At 25.4% G+C, this 27128-nt stretch overlaps 1 protein-coding gene across 3 annotated transcripts in view; it reads left to right on the top strand.

The window, feature by feature from the left end:
• Positions 1–473: 473 nt before the first annotated feature.
• LOC129962009 (chromatin assembly factor 1 subunit A-A-like) overlaps positions 474–27128 on the top strand; it is a 35379-nt gene continuing 8724 nt past the window's right edge. The window contains exons 1-12 of one of the 3 annotated variants that reach the window (XM_056075675.1): positions 474–613; positions 1070–1110; positions 2434–2487; positions 3521–4062; positions 6354–6416; positions 9721–9938; positions 12005–12107; positions 12200–12289; positions 14158–14286; positions 17274–17519; positions 20101–20178; positions 23437–23532. In XM_056075675.1, the coding sequence (XP_055931650.1) occupies positions 2466–2487; positions 3521–4062; positions 6354–6416; positions 9721–9938; positions 12005–12107; positions 12200–12289; positions 14158–14286; positions 17274–17519; positions 20101–20178; positions 23437–23532 (1587 nt within the window). In that variant the 5' untranslated portion in view covers positions 474–613; positions 1070–1110; positions 2434–2465. Of the gene's footprint in view, positions 614–1069; positions 1111–2433; positions 2488–3520; positions 4063–6353; positions 6417–9720; positions 9939–12004; positions 12108–12199; positions 12290–14157; positions 14287–17273; positions 17520–20100; positions 20179–23436; positions 23539–27128 lie in introns of all 3 variants that reach the window. The other 2 variants (XM_056075673.1, XM_056075674.1) reach the window with 2 other exon arrangements.

The following is a 27128-nucleotide window of genomic DNA, read 5'->3' as shown; positions in this document are numbered from 1 at the left end:
ATCTAGGCAAAGGGGGAGGGGGCACAGGAACAGGAAAAACAATCGAAGACCGCCTCTTCTTCAACAACTGAAGAGAGAGAGAGAGAGAAAAAAAAATGATTTTGACTTAAACATTTCATTTAAGTTTTCTGAATATCACTTTCGAAATGAATTTATCTGCTTTTAATATTTACTTCATATTTTCATTTATTTCTTAAATATGGGTCTCGTGTTTTCTTTTTTCGGTCGAAAATATGGGATCGTAAAAAACTTTTCTGCATGAAAAAGGTTACAATTATGTTAACACATTTACAAATTTTTTTTATTTCTTATGGTTTAAAAAAAAAATATGCAAGTATATCATTGAATATGTGTAAAAAAATTGTTTTTAAGTAAATTGTGGATTTAAAAACAAAACGAAAGAATTTCATTAATGACTTCGCGCCACATAATTTTATTACAATAGGTGGCACTAGCAATTTTTTGGAGAAATATTCATTGCGCGCCAAAACTAACACCTCGTTATTACTGTAAATATTATTAATTTTCAGCAATAGATAATGTTTGAAAAATTTCTAATTTTAACTTAATAACTAAACAAAACTGTTTATCATTTGATGTTTGAACGAAAATAGTAAGAATTATTCTTATTTTATACTTAAGTTGATATATTTTTTTGAACTTTATGTTATCAAATGCCTATTTTAATATGATTCTTTTGATATTTATTATCTAACTTGTAAATTTTTTGATTAAGTAGTAATTATGTTCATTTATGAAAAGTTGCTTTGCTATGTATTCAATTAGATTTGAAAATAGTTGCGAATTTATTTATTAATTATTTTTGTTATTTTACACATATTTTGATGAATGTATATATTTAGTAATTGAGTCTTTTTTTTTTTTTTTTTCATGGGATAAATTTTCTCAGTTTTACTATTTAATTTTTTAAACCTAATTGTGGTATGCTTGCCATAGAATATTTCTTAGAATAGAGTATTTTTAAGAGGTCTTCATTTTTTTTTCATTTATTGTGAAGTTTAAAATTTTTAAAAGCTATTCTCTGTAAATTTTTGATTACATGTTTCAGACTTTTGTTAGAAAATATTTGCAGCTACCAGATCTTTGCTTGTAAGTATGACTGGATCTACTATTTTGAAGTAATTACAAATAAATGTTAAAATTACAATTATTAATTTAGTTCATATTTATTGTTTATCTGTTGGTTGTGCTTTGTTCTGAGTATTTTAAAATTTAGTCACGAGTTACTTTTTAAAAAGAGGATATAAATTAAAGTTTAATAACTTATATTGTGATATAGATAATAGGAGTTGAAATTATCACATAATAACATTTTCTTGCAGAAAAGCTGAGTAATTTTAGATAGTGATCTTTAATTTTATATGTCTTCTTATTTTCCAGTATTTAATAGCTCTTTTTAGAAGTCTTCAAAAGTAATAAGGAAAAATTTAATTTGTTTTCTTATATAAAATGTATTCATCTTGTCAAAATGTTATAATCATTTATGCTTTATTTCTTTTCTTATATTATTTTATAAGTATACATATCTAAATTTATTTGTACAGCTTACAGTTCCCCAGAATTGTAGCCATTTTCAGTGTAAAATTTGACAATTGCCTAAAAATATTTACTTTAAATAACACAAAATGGATTTCTTTACTTGGTAGTCTTTTGAAATATCAAATGATGATGAAAAAATATATTTTCTTCATGTTTTTTGCTGTTAATTCTATGGATATAAGATTAATTATATTCAGGTATTATAAGATAGTTTAATGTTTATTAATCTTTGCTTTATTAAATTTGGAAATCAGGAATATAATAAAGAGTTAATTGTATGCATTTATTATATTAAACTGTTACATTAAATTTTCTTTTTAGTACATTAAAAGTAAATTTTATTTACTTTAATTTGGATAATTGTGAATTAATGTAATAAAATTTGGTGTATATTCATTTAAGTAATAAATAATTTCAGAAACATTAGTAAATAAATTTCAAAAGAGTGATCTTATTAATCCTATTATTAAACTAAATTTAGAGACAGCTTTGCATTGTGGGATAAAACATGTTACATTTAGGTTAAAAAATATTTTAAAAGTTAATGTATTTATTTTTAAATTTCAGAATAGGTGAAAATCTTGTTTTAGTGGAATTTTGAATATATGATCCATCTAAATTTTTGAATACACATGGTATATTATTGGCATTATAAATTAAATTAATACAGAACAGCTGTGAATTTGTTGAATCAATGATTAATGTTTATTAAATGATCTTTATTCATGAAATGTTTATCATTAGTAAATAATAGTACATTTGTGGAATATAGTCATATTGTGCAAGTTACTGTCTAGGTAAGAATTGTATCTGCATATATTTTTGCAAATAGTGTATTAATTTCTATGTTAATTTTTCTATCTCTTCATTTAGATTTTGGGTGTATATGAAACTTGACTAGGAATATGCCTTCATCTGGAGAGAAAAGTAAATTCATTTGTTATAATTTAATAGTATATTTATGTTATTTTTATTATTATGTATTAACTTCTGTTCAAATGTTTTAACGAACTTGAAAACAAATATGTGTTATGTAATATTTTAATTTATATTTATAAATGAGCTATTCAGTTTTAGATATTTTCTGACATGTGTAATCTATAAAGCTATTCTCACATTGAAAATGTTATATTGTTATGAATGCTTTGATTAAAAAATAGTTATTTATATATTAATTATTCTCTAAATATTTTTTTATTTAATTTTTATTCTTATTTTTTAAATTTTTAATTGATGAAAATGTTACTATTTCATTCATGTAGGATTATCCTTCTCAAAAATTGCAATTTTAATTTTCAATCATTCCAAACTAGCATTTCAAATATTTAAAGTACATATGCAAAGTTTGCAAATGCAAATAAGCTGTTGTCAACTAATTTTGTTTATATGATTAAAATATTATGTGTAGATATTCCATATTGTGAAATATTCTATTTTAATTGAAAAATCTTAAAACTGAAATATGTTTAGACCTCTATGTTGAAAATTTGTGTTGTCAATAACAAGCATATCATTTATCTGTAATTTAGTTGCGATTTGATTACTTTATACACATCATCTACTTCAATTGCCATTTACTCTTATGACTTTTTAATTATTTTGCAATATGCCATCTTTTATTGTGGAGTGCTAGTTTTGGAAGTATATAAATTCTTCCAAAACTGGCCTTATTTTTCTATTAAAAAATACTAATAATTTGTATTTTCATGTGTAAAATTCATTATTTAAAGAGATAGCTTTGGGGCTGACTAAAAGTACTTTTTATTTTATGGGACTGCATTTTTGGTTGAAATTCTCATAATAATTTAGGTTAAAATTAAATCTTTTTTTTATTTTTTTGTTGGTTGCAACTAAAATATTTTGCTTTATATTTGCACAGTGATATATATCTCTTGGGCATTAAAACTGTCAATGTAATTTCATATGGTTATATGATATATATATATATATATTTCCCCAGATGCTCCAGTACCTTTGAAAAATATGGATATAAAGTCAGCATTATCAATGGCTGCCAATCGTAAGAGAAAAGCTTCATCCTCTTCTGTGCCAAAAAATCAGTCTAAAAATTTGAAATTAGCTGATGATAAAAGTGATGATATAATTGAAATTGTGGATGATAATGTAGAAATCTCAGCAGAAAGCAAGGAGAATACTGATTTAAATACTACAGACCCACAGAACACTTTACAATCTGGTCGAAAGGTAACTTCAGAAGATTTAGATGCTGAAAATAAGGAGGTGTGTTCAGAAAAAGAAATTGAAAAAGATTCAAGCAATGAAAGCATGGATGAAGATACTGCTAGCTCTAATGAATTGAACTCTTCAAATTTGAATAATTCTTTAAATATTAGTGAACTCTCTGAAAATGTTGAAAGTCAGAATAAAACTGAAAGTGATCTCAATACTTCTGTGGACTGTAACAGATTAGCTTCTTCTGAGTCTAAATCTAAAAAAAGTTTAGAAAACAATCAAACAGATTCTAAGTCAAAAAAGAAGAAGGTAAAATTTTTATCTTAATTGTTCCATAATTGTATTTTATTGTAAATATAGATATTTTCTTTTCTTCTCTTTACTTGAAGCAGGTTTCGAAAATCCTTTCATTGCAATTTCAGAGTCCTATCTGCTTTTTTGCATTATATTTTAGAGCTTGATATGTTTTATTTATTATTATTGTCTGATTTCATTTAATCTAGTAAAGAAAACCAAGTCCATTGAAAAATAAATAAATAAATAAAATATAAGTTTTACTACTTCTGTTGGTCAAAGCATCCTGTTTCTCCTGAAGTTGAAGTCACAGAGAAAGGGAAGATTACTTTCCATGAGACTTTTCAGGAAAACTTTCTAGTATTGTAAATTTAGCTTTCACTTCAAAGAAAACCAATAAACCCTGCAATATCCCATCTGTTTCCAAAGTGCTTATTTGTCTACTGTCTTTGATTAATACTATTTAAGAATATGGTTGCAACAAAATCCAGCATATCGTCCTCCAATCTGAATTACTCACCTAGGCTATATGTTAACTCTTTCATTACCAACACAACATATGCTTCAATGTTCTTACAGGAGCCATACATCATGTGCATACACTGCAAATATGTAAATTTCTAATTTTCATATCTTGTAAACATTCATTGATATTAAAGATATTTATTTCTGCAGATTTTGCTTTAAAAGGGATGTTGTGTTTTTGACATAACCAATGAAAGAATTAAAATTTTTTTCATTATATATAAAATCATACTATATTTAAAGAAAGTCAGTTGCAAAAATATTTATGTACTAAAATATTTTCACATTATAATAGTTCTGTTATCATTTTATATAGTTTAATTCTTAGCAATTAAATTTCACATTCTTTTAATCATATTTTGACTCGTGGATAAAATTTTTATTAAAAAATTTTGTTTTGGGAAATTTTTAAGAAATAATACTCATTAATAATAATTTCTCTGAGTTCTAATTTATTCTAATATGAATTGAGTTTATTACTGTTATCTTACTTTTTATGCCTATTGAATTATTAAAAATTCCAGGAATAAATTAAAGTATGAATGTTGTGTAAGCTGTAGACAATAGAATGCTTCTATTTTCTATACCTGACACCAAATATTTGCAGAATTATGTGAAGAATTTTCTTGTTAAAGCCAATAGATAACTAATTAATATTTCTATATTATAGTTTCAAGGCTTGTCAGTTATATTGTAGGTAGCTTGTACTATGATTTTTTTCCTCCAAATTTTTTTTCTACAGAATTATATAAAATTTAATTGGGAAGTCATTCAGTCTAAACAGTTTTTTTTTACTAATTTATTAAGTTATTACATGGTTTATCTTTTATTATTTAGTTCTTTAATTAATTTAAATTACTGTTCTTATAAATTGCTGTTGATGTATAATGGTACCATTAAAGACTTAAAAAAAAAGCTTATTCGTTGTAGTGGTTTAATATTCTTCCATATATTATTGGCTTGAAATTTCTTCAAATGGATATTTCTGTTAAAATTACTAAAATACTATTGCATGTAAAATCTATCTAATCCATTTAAAGAAGCAGAGTGCTCATAGATATATTTTAACGTAATTCCACTAAATGTTCCTGTATTATTTTCAGGCACTGTGCCTTCTTTACCAATTTTACCATAGTATATTGTAAAATTGATGAATTTTTTCAAATTGATGATCAATTGAAGATGAATTTTAAATGAATTTTAAGAGTGATAATGAAGAAAAATGTAGTATTTTTGTCAGATAAATCGTTTAAAATTGCAGAAAAGCAAATATTCCATTTAAATTTAATATTTCACTTTAATCTGAGTAATTTTTAATAAACAAACATAAGTGCACAATATGATGTATAAAAAATGATATTTAATTGTACTTTTCATATTACTTTTCCTTTTTAGCATCATATTCTGAATTTGTGCTTCAGAATTCTTTAAAAAATGATTGAAATTAAATTAATTAATTATTTAAGTGAATTTTATGTAAGTAAAGAGCCTGAGAGAGTACTTCTGTGAAATTTCTCATATAGAGTCGCATAATTCAGTAAACATCATTTTACTATTTAATTATTAAGTATGCATTTTGTCAGATGTTTAAATCCAAGCTTTGAAACACCAAGTGCAGATACTGATGTTGAATTTTTTATATAATTGCATACATTTTTTAAAAAATTTAATGAAGTGTCTTGCTATTGCTGTGTCAGCTTATTATCTGCTAACATAGCAAGTAAAGTTCATTTTTATCTATTTTTATAAGAGTTTTATTAACATATCCAAACATTTTATAGAAGATGACTCCAGAAGAAGCAAAAGCTCGAGCTGCAGAGAGAGAACAAAAACAGCAAGAAAGAGTAAGTTTTTTTATTTTCCCAGTTTTTAAATTATTTATCTGTGCAAATATTGTTTAATGCTTTGTCTAAAGAGTATTATTCTTTTTATATTAGTAAAAAAAAAAAAAAAAAGAAAGGACAATTGACATAGCTGTGATTTTCTTTTTAAATAGACATTTTATATTAATACATTCATACCTACTTAAATTGACATATATTACTTATCTCATTATGTGGTTTGGCTTGTTATTTTTTAAAGGTGATCACATACTGGATTTTTCAGTCATAAATGTTAGTTGAAAGCTCGTATAATATGAACTGGCACTAGTTTGTAGTTTTATTCTTATATATCAAAAGAAAATATTTTCTTATTGAAATTTATATAAATTGTAAAAAGATGCAATTTCAGCTAAATTTATCTTATTTTTCATTAAAAATTTGGTTTAAACTGTTTAAAAATATTATAAGCAATTCTTTTTCATTATTTTAATATAGAATAGTATACATGTATATTTAATGATGATAAAAACAGAAAGTATAACGAAAAATTGAAAAATGAACATTGAAGGAATATCATTGAATTATGCTCATCAATATGAATTATAGTGATGTTGAAAGTGTAGCGTTTTCCCCATTTAAATAGTCAGTGATTAAATATTTAATAAATGCAATTTCTTTCCAAAAATAATAATTTAATAAAATTAAATCAGAACAAAGATAGATAATAAATATTAATATACATAACCATGATCATTGGTGATTATTTCCGGATTTATCTAGCTTCCAAATTTTTTTCTCAGATTTATGAATTTTTTTCCCTTCAAATTTTGTCTGTTTAGACTTATGATTATATCATATTCGCTTAACTAGAATTTTTGGTTTTTTTCAAATGATAGTTTACCAAATGTAACATTCTAGAAAATTTTAACTGCAACTTTAAATAATAGAAGTTTAATGTTTCTGAAATGAAGCTTCATTTTTTTAGTTACTTCTCAAAGTGGCAGCTATTTGAAAAGAATGCTTTTCAAACTTTGTAATAAGATCATTTCACATTCATAATTCTAGATGAAACAAATAATTTTGTAGTATCCAACCAAATATTGAAGATTAATATCTTGTTCTTTAAGAATTCAATCCAAATCCCAGTCACCTGATGGAAAAATATCAAAGTCTAAAAATATATCTTTTTTAAAGCTACCCCAAATCATGTTATTTAGCTGAATAATTTGGCAAAATTTATTGCAATTAATGAATTACATGATTTCTCTTTTTGAACATTAACAACAATTGTAATTTGGTGTGATTCTTCTTTCCAATGTGTTTAACATGAATCTCAATCATGCTGTTTTATAAAAATGAGGTTGGGTGGTGGAAGCAAATTTAAAGGGCAAAATAATTTAATTAAAAGAAATTTTGGAAGATATTGAGGAAGTAGAAGGAACAATTTATTTCTAAGGTTCTTTATACACTTGTGTAATTTTATTTATGGATAGGTTGTATTTTTGAATATGAATGTAACTTTATTGAGATAACTCAGTATAGAATTTAAATTTTAACTTCAGACTTTTTAAATGTATATTGAAGGTCTTAAAAAATCCTGAGAGATATTAACATGTTGACTATTTACATAACTGCAAGCATGTTTGCGATTTTAAATATCTCTTGCATTTTTGTTATTCTATTAGTTCTTTTTATTTATCTATTGATTCTGTCCTCATGATGCTTTCATTATATAAGAGGAACACCTTTCCAAGGTGAGTGAATTATATTCTGTATTAATGAAAGTGAAAACATAAAAAAAGAAATCAAGTTAGAATTTTTATTAATCCATACTATAGTCTCTTTTTAAAAATTAGTCTTATGTTTTACTACAAATACTTTATTAATAAATTGAATTAATTTTTTTTTTTAAGATTATATATTTTGAAACTTATTTTCATTTTTTTTTTTTTTTACTTTCATAATTTTCTTTGTGAGTTTTGTTTGATTTTTGAATTTGTCTTTTAATTGCTTGTAAAATATCACTAAAAGAAAATTTTTTGAAGGCCAGCAAATTTTATTCTCTACTGACTTAAATAAAAACCTTAGAAGCAAATCAATTAAAATTGACCTTAATTGTGCTAAGACAGTTCCTTCTTTGATGCAAGCAAAGCAAAGCTCTGAAGATTGCCAAGAAACCTCCATGGAGATTGGCAAGTACCAGAGAGCAAGGGTTACAGCCCCCTTGTTAATGGAAATTTTGAGTAGCTCAAATTAGGGGAGAAAAATTGAATGCTTTCCCGAAGTCTGATATGCATTGAATTTGCATTTCCGATATGCATTGAATTTGCTGATTATATGCATCAAAACATTATTTTTATAGATCTCTTAGTCAAGTTTAATAGTTTTAATCTTACTTTGCATGGTGAAACAATGTTTATTGCTTTGATTTTTAAAGATAATTTGCTAAATGTAATTTCATTTGATGATACATTTTTTTATGTAAAGGGATTGGTAGCTATCAAATAATTGTTTAAGTACCTTATTCTGAAACTGACAAATTTTCCATATGCTTTAAGGTGGGGCTGGAGGAATTGGTTATTAATTACTAGAAACTGAGAATATTTATGTAAACTTTTTGATTGAAAATTCAAGCTAAAAGAAGGTGGGAAATTGAAATGCTTAATGTATATTGGCAAAATTAATATTTTCTCTTACATAGGCCAATTTTTGAAAGTGTTGAATTATGTGGATAATATTTGACAAATTTTGGAATAGAGAGCCTAAATGTCAAGCATATTACCATATATTAATTATTTTCATTAAACAAAAAAGGTATTGAAGTTTTTAGGTACAAATTTTAAGGCAAAATTAGGGAATTTAGGATAGCTCGTCAAATCTGTTTACTCCCCATAAAGTTTTTCGTATTTGCAATTTCTATCCAATATTTATTAACATGGATACTTTTGATTCTGTTTAAGTAAAGAAAGGGTTGATTGGCATCAAAATGTGCCTGCATCAAAATGTCTTAGTGTTAAATCTGAACTTTTATCCTGCAAAACGAAGTGGAAATATAGCAATTCTTTGAACTATTTTTGAGCAACAACCCTAATAAAATTTCTTTTACAGATCAGTTCGACATTGAATTAAAGATATAATTTGCTTTCTAAGCAGTTTTATTACGAAGTTTTCTCACCAAATGCAGCAATGCTTTTTGATTTGATTGATAGGTAGATTGTTAAATTACAAACTATGTGAAATTAGAAATTTATAATGTTGTTATTTATTGCAATTTTTTCAAAAATTATTATTATGATCTGTTATTTATGGATTTCTGCTTTTGCAGCTTCTTAAAAAGCAAGAATTGGAGACTCAAAAGAAACAAAAGAAAGAAGAAATGGAGAGGCGCAGATTACAGAAGGAACAAGAAAAACGTGAAAAGGAAGAAGAAAAGAAAGAAAAAGAGCGTATAAGACTGGAAAAAAAAGAGCAGGAGGAAAAGGAAAGATTACAAAAGTTAAAAGAAAAAGAAGAATTGAAAAAGCAGCGTCAGTTAATGCTTGAGTATGTTTATATGTGTTGATGACTAGTATTAATGAAGTCCATCATTGATTATTTTAAAGTTTGTATAAATATGTAAGTTTTATTGTTTTTATTCACTGAATTGATACAGAAAATGCTTTTTAATGTTTTTTTAATCACCATTTTTTTAAAACTTTTTTTTTAAATCACCAATCTTTTTTTTTAAAATTACCAATCTTTTTTTTAAAACTTTTTTTTTTAAAATCACCAATCAATTAAGACACCAGAAATATTTCATTCTTCAGCCTATTTTTTTAGTATGCATTTTTTGATATTAAAAAATTTTTACAGCTATTAAATTAAATTTTTTTATATAATTGTGAAAGGAAATGGACAATGTCCTCAAATACCTTAAATTTGTACTTTGACTACATATTGATTTTGGTATTAAACATTTGCTTTCATAAAGTTAAAGATATTATATCAAGCTAATTAAATTATAGATATCAATTCAGAAATAGCTTTCAATCTTAAATACATATTATTTGCATTAAATTTTTCATAATCAGGGTTGCCACAACACCAGAAGAAAAGCGAAAATCTTAAAAACACTGGACATTTAAAAATCGTCTAAAAAAAGAAAAAAAAAAAAAAAAAAACTTTGAAGGCAAAATTTGAAATTTTCATAAAAACAGGGAAAATACAAGGAATTTTAAGTTCCTTAGTTATTTTTTCTTATCCAAAAAATGACAATCTTTAAAGATTGCAAGAATAAAAGATTGTAGTCTTAGTTTCCAAAAAAAGAAAGGGAGGGGGAAAAAATAATACCATTTGCAATTGTGTAATACAAAATTTTATCTTTTTTCTTTCTGTATAGATCATTTCAGTTTCAATTTGTGAGACAATTCTTCTTTTTCCTTGAGATTCTTGAATTGCAACTAATAAGCATGCACAAGACTTCTGCAATTGCACAAAGGAATAGAATACATTTCTCTGGTGGGATTAGTAACCATCAATCTGCAGGAGCAGTGTGGTGGTGTTTAGAGTATCTTACTTGAATTTATTGAACAGTTTGTTTATTATTTGAGAAACTGTGAGCTTATTCAAAGTATATTAGAGAATATTTTTAAATTAATGAGCTGCTTGAAATTAGTATGTAATACGAATTGGACGGCCAAAAAAGTCAATCCGTATTTTGCTGAATGGGTTCGAGAAATTTCACAAAATCAATTTGTTGCATACTACTTTCTTTGCCTAAGGCACTTAGATAATAAGCCTGAGTAATATGTGGAAAACAGGCACTTACTAGTCATGCCAAAAGAGGAAAACATACAAGACTCTATGCAAGTTCAAAAGAGTCATCATTGATGCTGGACTTAGTATCTAAAAAGAATGACATGTCAAATCCGAAAACGTCAGATTTAATGTCCAAAAATAAACTGATTTTGAACTTTTTAGTTCAAGAACAATAATTTATAGTAGAATTTTTATGGGCGATAAAACTTACTGCATCACATTCGCCATAAATGACGAATGCATTCAATGATATATCGAAAGTATTTTCAAATATGTTCACTGAAAGTGGAATAGCTAAAAAAAATTATGTTTTACCGTAGAGAAATGTACCTTATTTATTATGGATTAGGTCCATTAACTGCATGAAACTGACAGCTGAAAAATCTGTAGAAGTTGTAGAAATTGATGTTCAAAAATCTTGAATTAGCAAAAATGAGTGAAAAAAAATCTTGCTTTGTAATGTATTTTGTTAAGTAATCATTAAAGCATTTTTTAATGGATTCATTTGTTTTTTCTTTATTTAAAAATTTTTATTATTTATTTATTGAACACTGAGAAAGATGAATAATTAAAAACATATGAATTTGAAACTTTTCCTTGAAATTTTTTAAAACTCAGACTTAATAAAATATGCAAAGAAAGATATTGAAATATATATGTAGAACTGTAATGAATTTGTTCATAAATTTTAAGTGAAATATTAAAGTACTTTTATATTTAAGGCAATTATTAAGACTAAAACAATAGTTCATTTTTAAGATCTTAATAATGAACTATTTTAATAATATATATTTGTATATTTTAATTTTTAGACAAAAACAAGAAGAGAAAAAGAGAAAAGAAGAAATGCGCCTCAAGCGTGAGGAAGAGAAGAAAAAAGCCGAAGAAGAAAAAAAGAAAGCAGAATTAGAAAAAGTAGTTATTGAAGAAAATTTAAATGATACATTTCTAAATGTGCATTGTATTGTAGTTTAAATATTTATTTTATAAATTTTTAACTTTTTAAGGAACAAAAAGAAAAAGAGAAACAAGAGAGAGCCAAGGCTGCTTTTTTTAAGTTCTTTAAAAAAACTATGCCTACTACTCCTGCACCACAGGTAATATTTATTAAAAAAATATGTTAGTGTTTTTTTAAAAATATTTTCTAAATATTGTTAAATATATATAAAATTTCCATTTGATTAAAATTATAATTATGCTTGGTCAGGAATATTCCAAATCCTGACTGAAATTTAAAAAATACCTAGAATTTTTATGTACAATTATAACTTTATTTTGAATCCTTAACATTAAACTTAAAATTTATATTGCAATCATTATGGATTCAATAATTTGATAATGAATACTGATTCAGATAATAAAGTATTGACAACATAATTAAGTTTTGTGACCTTATTTTAGTTTTCCCTTTTAGATATGAGGAAGATATCAATAAATATAAATAAGACTAGTATTAATTTCTTGTGAAAAAAATGTTACAGAAGGATTTTTTTGTTGTTGATTGAAATTAAAAAATAACATTTGTTAAACATAGCTATTTTTGATTTAATAATAATAATCATTATTTGCTAATAAAAAAAAAGAATTTATCAACCTTTGATAGACAAAGATTAAATTGAGGCTGAAATTCAACAGTTTTATTTTCCTGAAAATTGACAAAAAGATAGCTAAATGTTAAAAAAAATGTGATTAATATAATTACAATTTATATTTTTACAGTTATATTTTGCTAATTAAATTAAGAATAAAATAATAATATAGATACACTTTATTCCATCAAGAAACAGCATAAGTTTAAATGAAAATCTAATCATCTGTTTGTTTACTTATAGCAGATCTCTACTTTTCAATCAAAGCAAAATTCTGGGATCATATATATATATTTTTTATGTGTGATTCTTTTAAAATTGTGATTAATAGTTTACGAAATTGTATGTGCATTGATTTGTGTGTTATTGCAGCATTTAAACACCTTATTTTCCTGAATGACAGGTAAAGTAATATGAGTTAAAACATTTTGAATTTTGTGTTATTAGTATACTTTTATAATTTTGAAGGGTATATAAATGCATGAGAAATTTGTAATTATGACTGGAATATTAAAAAAAAAAAATTAAATGCTTGGATTTGGCATAAATGGTTATTTTTAATTCGAATCTTGTGTGTTATGAATTATTTAAAATAAATTATTTCCAATCACTTTTTTTACACAATAAATTACTATTTTTGTACATAATGCATAAGATATTTTTGGGAACATATTAATGATCCAGATTTCAACATTGAATTGAATGACTGCCATATGCATTTATTTGGCTGCAAAAGATTGATTTTAGCATTTTTTAAAAAAAATTTTTACTATTGCCATCAGTTATTACTGAATTTTTATTATATATCATGAGCCTTCATATCATGTGTTAGATTTTTTTCTTTGCCTTTATTGGGATTATGGGGCAAATAGTGTATAATGATGCAGCTTTAGCTGCAAATAACTTATTAGTAATTCATTAATTTTGTACTAAAATGTGTTATGTACTTGTTCAATTATTGATCTTAATCTAATCAGTTTTTTTTGTCTGTTTAATCTCAAAAGCAATTGCCATCTGATTTTCTTACAATTTACTATGACTGTTTCTTATTTAGAATAATTTTACATGGTTTTATCTTTTGAGCTTGCATGTGTTGCATTGTAGCCATCATTGCTTCTTGTGCTATAAGACACTACATTCCATTCTAATCCTTTTGCTTTATCTTTTAAAATTAATTTAATGCTTCCTCCATTTTTTTTTTTGTCTTATAGATTTTTCTGTTCAGATCATTAAGCCTCGAAAGACTGGGCACAAAACAATATTAAAATAGCATATTTTTTCAATCATTTTTGACGAATGCTTAATGTAGTATGATTCTATTTTCATATTAAAATTTTTTTTTTGGTTGTTAATGTATTTTTTTATGTTTATTTTAGCCCACTGAGTCTGAAGGAGCTTTTAAACCATTTCAAGTTACTGAAGATATGACTCTGGCCCCTGTGGTGCCTGCAGCAGCCCAAGAGAGATTTGATAAAGAGAAGTTAGACCGTGCCTTACTGCAACAGGTTTGTATTTTTCAGAAAACAAAAAAAGAAAATATTTTCCTTTATTAAGGTGTTAAGTTGATCGTATTAAAGTTTCTGTTAAATAAATATAATTATGTATTTTTGAAAGAATTTAATCTTAAAATAACTTTAATCTAATAATAACTTTATGCTTCTTAGTTATATTATTAATTTTAGTAACTTCATATATTTAAATTTGTAGATATTCTAATATCATACTACTGGCATGTTACATAAAACATGTCAGTATTTATTTATATTAATATCTGTCTCCTCTCTATTATTTTGTATTATTGTTTGCATTCTTAGTAATAAATAGTTCTACCTGACTTTTTTTTTATCTTTAAAATTTTCTTATAATTTTATTTAGTTTATGTCTATATAAGATATTTTTTGAGTTTTAATTGCAAAATTATATATAAATAATGAAATTAAAATGCTGGTATGTGGAAAAGCTGCCTAACACAGAACCAATTTATAATGAAAATCTTTATATCAAATTAAATCTTTGCCTGTCTAAATAACTTAAAAAAGCCATTTACTTAGCTTATTTGTCATAAAAATTACAAAAAAACATTTGTAAATTATTATAGCTCTGATTTAAAACCATGAGTGGCTGATAGTATGATACCGAGAAATGAGGAATTTGACTATAAAGTGTGCACTAATGTTTGAGCAAAAGTCTTCCCTCCTTCTCTTGCCATATATGGGTTGTGACTGATGCATCCTTTCTAGCTATACTCATTACAACTATACTCTAGCTATACTCATTTTTTCTTTTTTAGGCTTTGAACAACTGCAGAACATTACATAATTAAATATATAAGACAGAAATGAAAATTATTTGAGTTTCATTCAAAGCAATGCAAATATTGTTGTAAAATATTTAAAAATATCATTAAAAGTTAATTAAATGTAGACTAAAGAATTTTCAGCAGCTAAATTAGTATCATTGATAGATATTTTTTGAACTTAAAAGCATTGTGAAGATAATTTCTGTGGAGGAATATTTTTGAAAGTTATTGCAGAAAAATGTCAAAAATTTAGTTTTTATTTAAAACTCAAGTTGAAATTTAAAAAAATGCTTCAAGATGCACAGTTTTGCCCACTAGAGTATATCAGCTTCTGTGTAGTGCCTATATACACACATATTCACACGTGAGCACTTACATTTAGAATTAATACACAAAACATAAAAACAAAAATTTGAAAAATATACACTTCCTTCCACAATATGGAAATAAGAAAGTGTAAAAACTAAATCCTTCCTGGTGAACAATATTTCATAATATTTTTTTGTTGTTTTTGTATTTCAATTTTTGTTCATTATACTTGTATGTATATGGTATTTTTTTCTTTCTTATTGTTTAGAGTTTTAATTCGATTAATAAATTTGATTTCCTAATTGTTACTCAACTATTGAGATTGAAGCAGTATGGCCAATTCTGGTATTTTCTGCAATAAAACCCTCTCATGCTCGCATCTTTTTCTATCTAAGAATGTTTTTCGGAGTGACACGTCATTGTGAGTTCCTCTTCAGCAAATAAGTATTGCAATCCATCTCTTGAAATAATCTCTTTGGCTTTACTTTTGCTGTTGTTTGATAATGTTAATGTGAATGTGGAGGAAGAGAATCTGGAAATATGCTAGATATACATAATTTTACAAATATAGTAAATATTTAGTAATTACTTAATTGAAGAAATTTGTGTAGTAAAATCAAGAAACTTTAAAACTCTGGACTGTTTTCTACAACATTAAAATTACTATTTTTATGCATATATATTATTAGTTACCTTTAATAATCATATGAAATTATTGTTTATGTTAAATTTCAGACCCCTTCCATCTAACTTGATATTTATGATTCTCCCAATAAAGAGTTTTCAAGCATCAGGTTGTCATAGATATTTGTCATGGCATTTTAGAAGTCTTGTACCTGTTTTGCTAATTATATACATAAATGTTCCTGATGAAATTAATAATTTTATATGTAAATGTCTTCTATCACGCATGTAATTTCTTTGTTTTCTTATCTCTCATGAAAAGTATGCAGTTCATTCTAACATTAAAATAGATTTGTGCATTTTTCTTTTATTATGCTGGCTGGATTAATACTTGGTGAAAAAATATTAATCAATAAAAAAAATGTTATCTTTCTTCATATCATGTGTACACAAGCATTTTCTGAAAAAAAAAAAAGTAAAATTTGTTTACTGTATTAGTGAAAATGAGAGAATAAACAGAATCTTCATTTTTTTGCAATGGAGGTCAAACATGTAAATAACAATGAAAATGGTTTAATTTTTTTTCCAACAATGAAAAATACTGCAAATTATGCATTAAAATATTTTTTTAAAATTATCAAAATTAAGAGGAAAACATATTTAAAAAAAACTATATTAATATTAAAGGAAACATGATTTTAAATAATAATAATAGATTTATTTATTAAAAATGCCAAAAATTTAATTTTTTAATTTATTAATATTTTTTAAAGAAATAATTTAAAAATACACATTTGCACCATTTAAAGTGCATATGTGTATCTAAATTGGTAGTTTTAAGAATAAAACTTTGCCCTATAAAGCACTAACAGATATAGTTTAATTGGCTTTAATGGATAGTTTGGATATGATTTATTATGGTTATTTTACGCCATGGCATGCAAGAGCGCCACCTACAACAATTGTGATCTTGCACATTCGAATGTTGTAACCCATTGAGAGCGGTTGCACAAAATAAAAGCCTGATTAACTATAACGTCATCCGTATTTTCTTCTAATACATCCATTTTTAATCGATGATAACAGTTATTAACATGTCGTCTTAAGTAGCAATGTTCTATTGATAAAGCATAATTTTTAGTAAATTATTGGCTATATTTTTCTAAAAATTGTTATCATAATTCTTTTTAGTAATTCCTCTAGTGTTAGTAGAAAAAATAATTTTTTAATTTAATTATTTAATGTCTATTTTACTTACAGGATGAAAAGAAATTGTATTTAGATATGTTAAAATCTGGGAATTATAAAGATGTGAGGCAAAGGAAAAGGTTGCGGCAACAAAGGGTATCTGATGCAGATGCTCTTGTCTTAGATAAGGAAGCAGCATATGAGTTATTCTTTACTGCTAAATTACTCCAGTTTTGTGAAAATGTTCGTCCTCCATATTGGGGTACATGGAGGAAAAAAAGCAAAGTTGTCGGTCCTAGGAGGCCCTTTGCCCAAGATGTAAGTATGCTTTCTATTATATATTAGTTTTACTCCATTTATTTTAATATTAAAATTACTGAATCTTTTTCTGCAGCATGTACGTTAAATTGCTCTTTCAAGATTAATCACTGTTATAATATTAGCACAGAGAATGATATAATAAAAAACAGTCATATGTAAAATTTTTATGGGAAAGCAATTTATATCCATATAATTTGAAAAGCTTATATCATGAGCATTTTCTTACGGGAATATCTTTTTATATAAAACATACTAGCCGCCTTTGGCGACCAACCAGTTCGCCAATCTTAATGCTCATTAAAATTTTAATAATTAAATATTTTATGTAACCCCTATTTTAATAGCTTCATCAAAATATTTTAAAGCTTCAAATTTTGATAGTCATATAATTCATTCATAATATTATAAAGGCCTTCAGCCATAACATAATATGTATTTCTCTAATTTTCTGTTAGCTCCTGTAGAATTTATGCTTTCATTTAAAGTGGGAATGGTTAAATTGCAATTAATATAAGAACATTTTTTTCTGTAATGAAGCATTTTTTTAATATGAGTACTGAAAACAGAGTCGCTGAGTATTTAAACCTTATGGGCACTAAAGAATATCTCTCTTAATTTATGTAATATCTCAAAAAGTTTTCTACAAAATTTTCTCATTCATTATGAACAGATCAATTAATTAACAATGTTAAATTTTAAATGCATGAAAATCTAAGAAAATAAACAGAATCGTTTGATATAATCGGTCAGAAATAATATGTTAAGCCTTCAAAACCAAGTCCGTATCCGTTGAAAATAGAGTTGTCAACAATCAGACCACAATGCGCATGCGTGAATTTTCAACGTCAATTATGGTAACGCAAATGCGTGAATTTTCTACGCCAGTTGGAGTAACGCTATGCAGATTAGAAATTTTTAATTTCCTTTATTCTGTTCTAAGTACTTCAGAATGAATCTGAAAGATCGATTAATTAACAATGTTTAATTTTAAATGCATCAAACACTAAGAAAATAAACAGAATCGTTTGAAATAATCAGCCGAAAATATGTTAAGCTTATCCTCGTTAGTGTAGGGAAAAAAACTGGAGCTTTACTCATTTGGCGGTGGGGAAATAAAAAGATTTTTTTGGGGAGAAAATTAGTTTTTAATTAATAATTAAAATTCTAATTAAAAATTTAAAAAAAAAGGACTCTAGGTGCACATTCCCGACCTCCAAGGTATGCATGTGCCAAATTTGGTAGTAGTAGGTTAAACGATCTGGTCTGTAGAGCGCCAACACACACACATTGAGCTTTATATAAGTATAGACTAGTTAATTGAGAAAAATCTTTTATATGCTGATTTTTAATAAGTATATTGATTTGTCCTCATTGTCTATTTGCCATTATTAATTTCTATCGTATAAAATAATTTTTATTATATAATTTTCTTTAAAGTCACTTCAATTCAAAATATTGTTTAAAAAATTGGAGAATGTGAATTTTTGAGTAAAATTTTGTTTAATGAATGCATGCACACACTTGCAGTATATAGAAGGTTCAATCTAACTGTTCAGTCTAAAAGTGTTTTAAATGCTGCAAAAAAGTACATTTTGGTTTTTGTCAATAAAATTATGAAATCAAAATTTTTATACAATCCCATGGCTTTAATAATTTTATTTAATAATCCTTGATACATTAAGATTTTATATAAAAAAGTTCTCTGATGTAATCAAAACTGACTTGGAATATCACTGTTTTAAATAATTTTAAATCAATTATTTTACTACTTTGAGGAAAAACATCAAATCAATGAGCTTTGGTTCCTCAAAGTAATTGATGATGGATCTAAAATAATGAAATCTAAAGGCTTATAACTTAGTCAGCTTTTTTGATTGCAGAAGAATGATTTTTTTTTTTATTGTTTAGAACATTTATGTTCCAAGAATTTTAATAATTATGACTGAAAAGACCAGGATATTTTAAAAATTCATTTGTTTCAGCAGTTCATTTATTGATTCATATAATTCTTTAAAATATATGAAGTATTTTTCCAAGTGAAACTATATTTTATCTTTAATAGTTCAGAAATTAGCTAATGAACAATTAGAATGTATATCTTATTAGTTTTGCATCTTAGCTATATATTTTTATTATAATGACTTAATATTATCTTTTTATTATCTTTTTAAGTCACATATCACAGTGTTTCTGAAACTAAGTTTTATCAAAGTTGGGCCAAGTATTTTTACTCTAGACTCTTAAGTATTTTTATTAAGCAAAAATGGTCATAAAAAACCCTAAATTAACTATAAAAAAAAACTTTTTCAGATTGAAACTTTTTAAACTTCTTTCATCTAGTACTCTTTGTTATTTAATTCATGTTTTAATTACGTATCATTATTTAAATTGGGCTGCAGGCAGAGAAGTTTTGAAAACTATGTGCTAACATTTTTATTCCCTGTACTTTTTCTGTAGACTGATGTCCCTGTATCTTAAAAACATGACAATTTGTTTAAAGAAATAAGTTTGGATTTAAAAATGGTTTGAATTTGTTTCATCTAGTATTATGATTTTTACAAATAATTTCTTTCTTTAGAATATTTTTGATTATGAAGTAGACAGTGATGATGAATGGGATGAAGGTGGACCCGGTGAAAGTCTTTCAGGAACAGAGGTATTAAAATGTTGCTTTAAATCAGTTTATTAACCTATATTTCTTCTTATAATAGAGGAAACATGGAAGTGTTATAATAGTTATAAGCAATGAAAAGTTAAATAATAAGTCCTGTGTTAAAGTTAAAAAAAAAAAAAAAAAAACTGCCTTTTTTACCATGTGTGTAAGTGTTAGATGGCTGTTGTTAGGATTGTATAGTCAAGATGTAATTTGATGTTTGAAACTGATTTGATCTGGAAGTTTAAAAAAGTGTTGTATGTGAGAGAGATACTCTTTTAGGTGGCATCATCATCATTTGACAACATTTTAAAGTTGAGAGATTTGTCCCATAATATCTATTATGTAGCTTCTATGTGAATCTTTATTTTAGTGGTCAGGTGACCTAAGTTTTTTTAGCCTTGAAAATATTACTTTTTACTATTGATGGAGCATAGAGCAAAACACCAACTCATCCAAACATTTATAATTTATTATTTTCAGTAATATGGTTAATTCTCTGAAAGTTGAATGATAGCTGCACTTCTCATCAAACATAAATGTTTTATTAATGATGACCTGATTTTTTAAAATGTTGGCTCGATAATGTTTTTGTTTTAACTATCCTGTCAAATCAATACAACTTTAAAACAAAATTTATCCCAGCACCTCAGATTTTCTTAAAATTTGGCACATGTGTAGTATTTTTATATACTTGAAAAAATACCAAATTTCATGTAGATAAGTTAGCTCATATTTGAATTTCAGCTACATAAAGTTTCAAAAATTTGTCCAAAAACAATAGATAGAATAGAATTTTTTTTAATAAATTGCTTTAACAACTCTCTTAAATAAACTGTAGAATGAGAAGAGGTTCATTTTATGGCATTTTATATTCTCTTTCTTGGTATGCAATGTCATATATAATCTATGTTATATCACATCATATTGGCTAATATACAATTTTTTTTTGTTGAAATTAAAAAAAAAGTTTAATTAAAATTTTTTAAGAAATTTTTATTTAATTTTTTTTTTTGTGAATAGTTTGTAATGCTATAAGTCATTTGTCAAAATAAAATTTATGGTGATAATGACAGTTTTTTTTTGTTACAGAAATTTTAAACTAAAGCTTAATTTGTCATTATTGCCCTATATGCGAAACAACTCGAGTACTTTTTATACTTCTATAAAAATGAATTTGAAAGTTAACCTGAAGAAAAAATACAGCAATGGGACTAAAATAATTAAATCTTGCAAGTTTGTAATCTTCTGATAATACTTAATAACTTGTACTTGGAAATTTAAATTAAAATGCTTGTACTTTTTAACTTTACTTTTATAAAGTAATATTACTCATACTTTAAAAAGGGAAAAAATACATCACAATATGGCTGCAATAAATCTATGTATTGCACTGGTGTGGCATTATACCTTATAACCAAATATTAAGAACTTCAAAACAAGATTCTTTGTTTTACAGATAAATCTGTTGACCAATACAAAAAAAAAAAAAAAAAAAAAAAAAAAGCACTTTAGCTTTTATAAAATAGATTTGAAAGTGAAAGACGAATAGTTCTTTTCAACTACAACCTATAAAAAAGAGCTTTGCAATGGAATAGGAGGTGATAAGAAAGTCAAATTTAATTTCCATAACTTTTTGAAAAGGTAGTTGACTATATAACTAAAGTAGAATGTGCCTACTTAATCCAAGCAGAATGTTCTGAATCAAAATTTTTTTGATAAGTCCTTTTGATCAAGCATTAAGTACAAGGAATACTGCAGTATTATGTTTCATCTGATGGTTTATGGCTCGCTTAACAGAAAAAATGGAAAACTTAATTTTTTTCCCCCCATTCTTCTGGGCCATGAGCATCATATTCAAGAAATAATGTTTCCCGGATATTAGTTGTAGATATTCTGACAAAGTGAATTCTATGACTCCCATTGAAAGACATTACTCTTGAAAGTACTATATGCCAATCAAACATGAACTTTTAAAATATCAATTGATAAAAATTATCTTGCTACTAAATAAAAATTTTTATTTTGGACTTTTTAATGTATTCTTTCTTCAGCTTTGTGTTCATATTTGTTTTCACAGAAATACAAAAGTTAGCATTCTTAGGTTATGCAGCTAAATGCGGAGTATTAATGAAAAATCAAGTTTTAAGTAAATTTTTTTATAAAGTAAATAACCAGCCAGCATTTCAAATTTATATTTTGTTAGGTGGTTTGTTTGCACTATCACTGTTAATGGAATAAATTGAAAAAATTTAAAAATATGTGTTTTAAAAATTAATGAATTTTTATTTAAATTTTCACAATTTTTTTTGTTTTATAGCCTGTATAATGTTATATACCACAGAAAAGAACTTGAAAAATGCTGTAAAGTGACACTTTTCTCTCTTAGGAAAGCTGCTGGAGGAAAAAAAAAAAAAAAAAAAAAAAAAAAAATTACATTCACCAATTTTGGTCAGATTTTTAAAATTTTACATAGTTGTAATTCAAAAGCCATTTGAAATATATATATGAAATTTGGTAATTTAACATTTCTATATAAATAGTGTAGTTATGCAAAATTTTATAAAAATCTGAGATGGAGAATTTATAGAATGTGTTAAGTTGACAAGGATTTACCCCAATATTATTTTAGTACCATTTGTTCCTTACACATAAAAACCAATATATTTATTAGTGGATATATATTTTTGATGTATATCTAGCTCATTAAAACAACAACAAAAAACATTCTTATTTCCTTTTGTATTGTAGATTTTTTTTTCTTCTTTTGATTAAGGAACTGTGTTGAAAGTGTAATTTCACAAACAAACTAATTAAACCAATTAATGGAAAAGAATTTGAAGTGCATTTTAAAAATTAATATTATACCATATTTTCTGCTTCTTTAATTTATTGTTTTGATCAGATTAAATCATTGGGATTCTTCCTTATGTGATAGATCACAGAAAAAAAGATTCTATTTGAAATTGTGATTTCAAATAGTATAAGATGAGAAATAATTGAAAAAAAAAATTTAGTAATATATTTTATATAATTTGAATGATAAATTAGGCAGCTAATTGAGCATTCTTATGTCAGATATAGAATATTCATTTTAAAAGTAAACAGCAGTTATTAAACAAGAAGTATATAGGTTACCTTTTGTTTTTTGAATATTGTCTTAAATTTGGGCATCATTGAAACAATTTTATCATTGATATGGTATGATTGATTAGTTTAAATTGCTTTTAAAATTCTGAGTTTTTTTTGTTTCTATTTTAGAATGAAATTGAGAGCGAGGATGATTATGAAGTAGATAATGAATTCTTTGTGCCTCATGGATATCTCTCACCAGAAGAAGAAAAGGAAGAGGATGAAGTAAATGTAAAATGTTAATTTTCTTACTCTAACTTATTATAGTATTTACTATGGTATTTTTTTTTTTTTTTGTTGACATTCAATTTTTAAAAATCAAAATTGAAGGAAATGTTTGTTTTCTTAACAAAATGATTATATATTGGAGAAAGTGCAAAAGGTATATCTTAAGATTATAAAATTCCTTATTTGAAATAAACAAAAAAAAAAAAAAAAAATATTATTTAGAACTGTTACATTTTTGTTAATGTTAATAAATACAAATATGTTTGTAAATGGTGGGTTAGCCATTCAGGCAAGGCAAGCAAGTCTGAACTAACCGACTTTATTTACAATTGACACACACACATATATATACAACATGATTAATATAAAAATAGTGGTAATAAACGAGAAATGATACAAGTTTGATACAATAGTGGTAGGAATTTTGTGTAGCCATATGTTCTATCTTTATAGTAATTTAAAAATTAATTTTATTACATTTAAGATTGCTTTGTTTATGAGAATCAATATATTGCAATGCATTACTTTTCAGTTTCTTTTATATTGAGCATACAGAATAAATGTTATGCTGCTATCTTTAAGAAATTTAAACATGGAAAAAAAAGGAAAAACATATGAGCAACATTTTTGAAAATATTGTAGAAAAATTGCAATAAGATAGAATTAAATTTTTAACACATTGCTCAATAAGATTATTATTTACCCCCTTTACTTTAATCATAATGAAATAAAACAAAACAAAAAAAAAACTGATAGAAACCTTTAATAATTTTAATATGGCTGATTATTTAAATGAATAAAATTATTGATTAGTTTTAAAAAAATTTAAATTATTTCAAATTTGGAAATTATAAACTTACTCAAGCATGAGTTAAGCTGTCTGATTTACTTCAAATATGAGATTTGACATAGACTTAAATGTGCAAATATTTGCAACGGTTCCAGTTTTATCTAATTCCATACTGAAAGTATTGGCATTTCTAAATCATTTGTGACCTGGTAATGTCACTCATTGCAATATGCTGTATGATCTTTAGCATAGCAAAGATTCTAAATTCCTTTAAATTCAGAATTTCTGGTTCTATCTTTGTGTTAGCACTCAAACCATTCTTTGGTACTTTTTGATGAACATATTGTTGTATTATTTTGCTGAAATACTCAGTTTACTTCTGAAATCAACTGTGAATAAGATAAAGAATTAACCTATAGATTTAATTGACATTCTTTAACATCTTGCCTTCCATTAAGAAAGGCCAAATCTACTTTACCACCGATAAGAAAGTTAGATTAGATCATCAGAGAATTTTCATCCAAATTTCTTTTTTCCCCTCTTTTCATTCCTCTTGTCTAATACTATGCTAACGATACCTTAAGCCATCTGATTACTCTGTATTAAATTTTCCGCTTCATTGCCCATGACTTGAGCTGCTGTGCAAACAAAAATCGGTAATTTGGAATTATCCCGTCGACCATTTTTGTACTTTGGAATTATCTCACCAGCCATTTTCGTCCTTTGGGATTATCCCGTCGACCATTTTCGCCAAACCCGATATTATCGCCAGAAGGTAGCTTTGCGCCAGTAACCGCAAATTACTTTTCATTATGATGGCGCCAAAGAATTTGCGCATTTTCGCCAATCCTTTGACACATTTCGCAAGGATTGGCGCAATTTTGAGACAGGTCGACGGGATAATCCCAAAATGCCCCAAAATCTGTATATCCTTATGGTAAGGATTTAATTTTGCATTAACTTTCATTTTTTTTTCATGCGTGGGAATTTTCGAAAGAGTAGTTTTACAATTCAAGAGGTAATTTTTACCCTTTCACCATCCTCTCCTGTTCAAAAAAATTTATGTTTTCCCTCTGTTTTTCGCTGCATTAGAACAAACAAAAATAAAAACTAAAGCAAGTAAATATTTACAAAGCGTTTTAAATGTTTAAAAGTTTTAAAATATAGAAGAACGCTTGAAGCATTTACAACCACACTAGAAATTTCACTCGAACGCGCTAGACGTATTACGGACGACGAAGAGGTTAAACACTAATAATAGATGCTTCTAAAAGAAACTCTATAATAATGCTTCTAAAAGAAACACTAATAATAGAACCTGTACATAAGATAGACCTTTGGTCCGTGTTTCTGCCAAATAATAAAATCTCCTTTATTCTATTTAGAAATGGAAAAATTCTTTAGAACATTTTTTTCCCTTACGACTCCAAGCACTTCATTAGTTTGTCATTTTGCCGTTAATTTTTTCAACCTGGCATTCAGTACACCTGATGACCTTTAAAATTCTTTTTTGAATATCAGTGTACTAAAGAGCAGCTTAACAGAATAATAAATAAATGCATGTTGAAAGATGAAAATTATTCTAAGCAGAAATTAAAAGGCAGAAATTTTATTAAAATACTTCAGAAGAAAGCTAAAAAAGTATTAGTTGAAATTAATATTAATTAGAGAAGTCATTTGCTTTTATTTTTATTCATATCATGTAACATATCTTGTAAAAAAGTTAGAAATGAGTGAAGAGCTAATGCCATCAATGAATTATTTTAAATGATAACATTGCATTTTTTTAATAAAATCAAAACATATTGCTGTTTAGAATTTCATATCTTAAAATTTTTATTTCTGATTAGGATTTTATCATTTGATGCTTTTTTTGAAAAATGAAAATAACAATCATTGGTGGATATTATTATAGAATGAACCTATTTGAATAAAAAATATCACATTTCAAAATTTTATGCATTTGTTTGTAATTTTATTCAAAATTTACATCATATTCTAATGTTAAAATTGCTCATTTTCTTATTAACATTATTTTTAATACTTTATTTATGAGTCATGTTAAATTAAAAATATTTTTCTAACTTACCTTTTTTATTTCTTCAAAAATTTAAGCTGAATTAATTTATGATTAAAACAAAGTGAATATTTCTGGTGCTTATAATTTTGTCCAGCAATATACTTTTTAAATTTAATTTCGAATAATTTTAAATTTTAATCTGTTACATTGATTTTTGTACTATAAAACTAAATTAAATTAAAAGTTAATTAAAATTCTCATGAGTTTTCATGCTTTAGAAATTTAATTATGAAAATATTGTTGTCACTTATAACCTGACTTCAATAGTTAAAATTAAAATTTTTTATATATTTACTAATGTGCAGACAAAAATGCTGAATCTTAGATATTTGGAACGAAAATTTTGTTAAATATTAACTTTGATGATATTCTTAAATTAATACGAATTTAATTTCTTGTTGGATTTCATAACGATGTTAAAAAAAATACAATTATGAATTTTTTTTTAAGATCACAGTTTTCTTTTCCCTGCTTGAAAACTAATTGAGTTGATTTTATGCAACAAACTTTCCTAAATATAGTGATATTATAGAATAGTGAAAAAGATGAGGAGTCCTGAAATGAGAGTTAAGAAGTAAATTCAGTAGAATCTTACCCAGTCCAGGGATTTTAAACCAATTTTTGTCCTTCTACAATATTCTTTCATTGTTTGATTACCATGTTAAAATTGCATGAAAAAATTATATGAAAAAGTTAATTTGTTAATGAAATAGATTTTTTTAG

This window comes from Argiope bruennichi, chromosome 2, assembly GCF_947563725.1.
Source record: "Argiope bruennichi chromosome 2, qqArgBrue1.1, whole genome shotgun sequence".
In the NCBI taxonomy this organism is placed as follows: domain Eukaryota; kingdom Metazoa; phylum Arthropoda; class Arachnida; order Araneae; family Araneidae; genus Argiope; species Argiope bruennichi.
The sequence above is the reverse complement of the archived record's forward strand: the minus strand, read 5'-3'. Positions and strand labels throughout refer to the sequence as shown.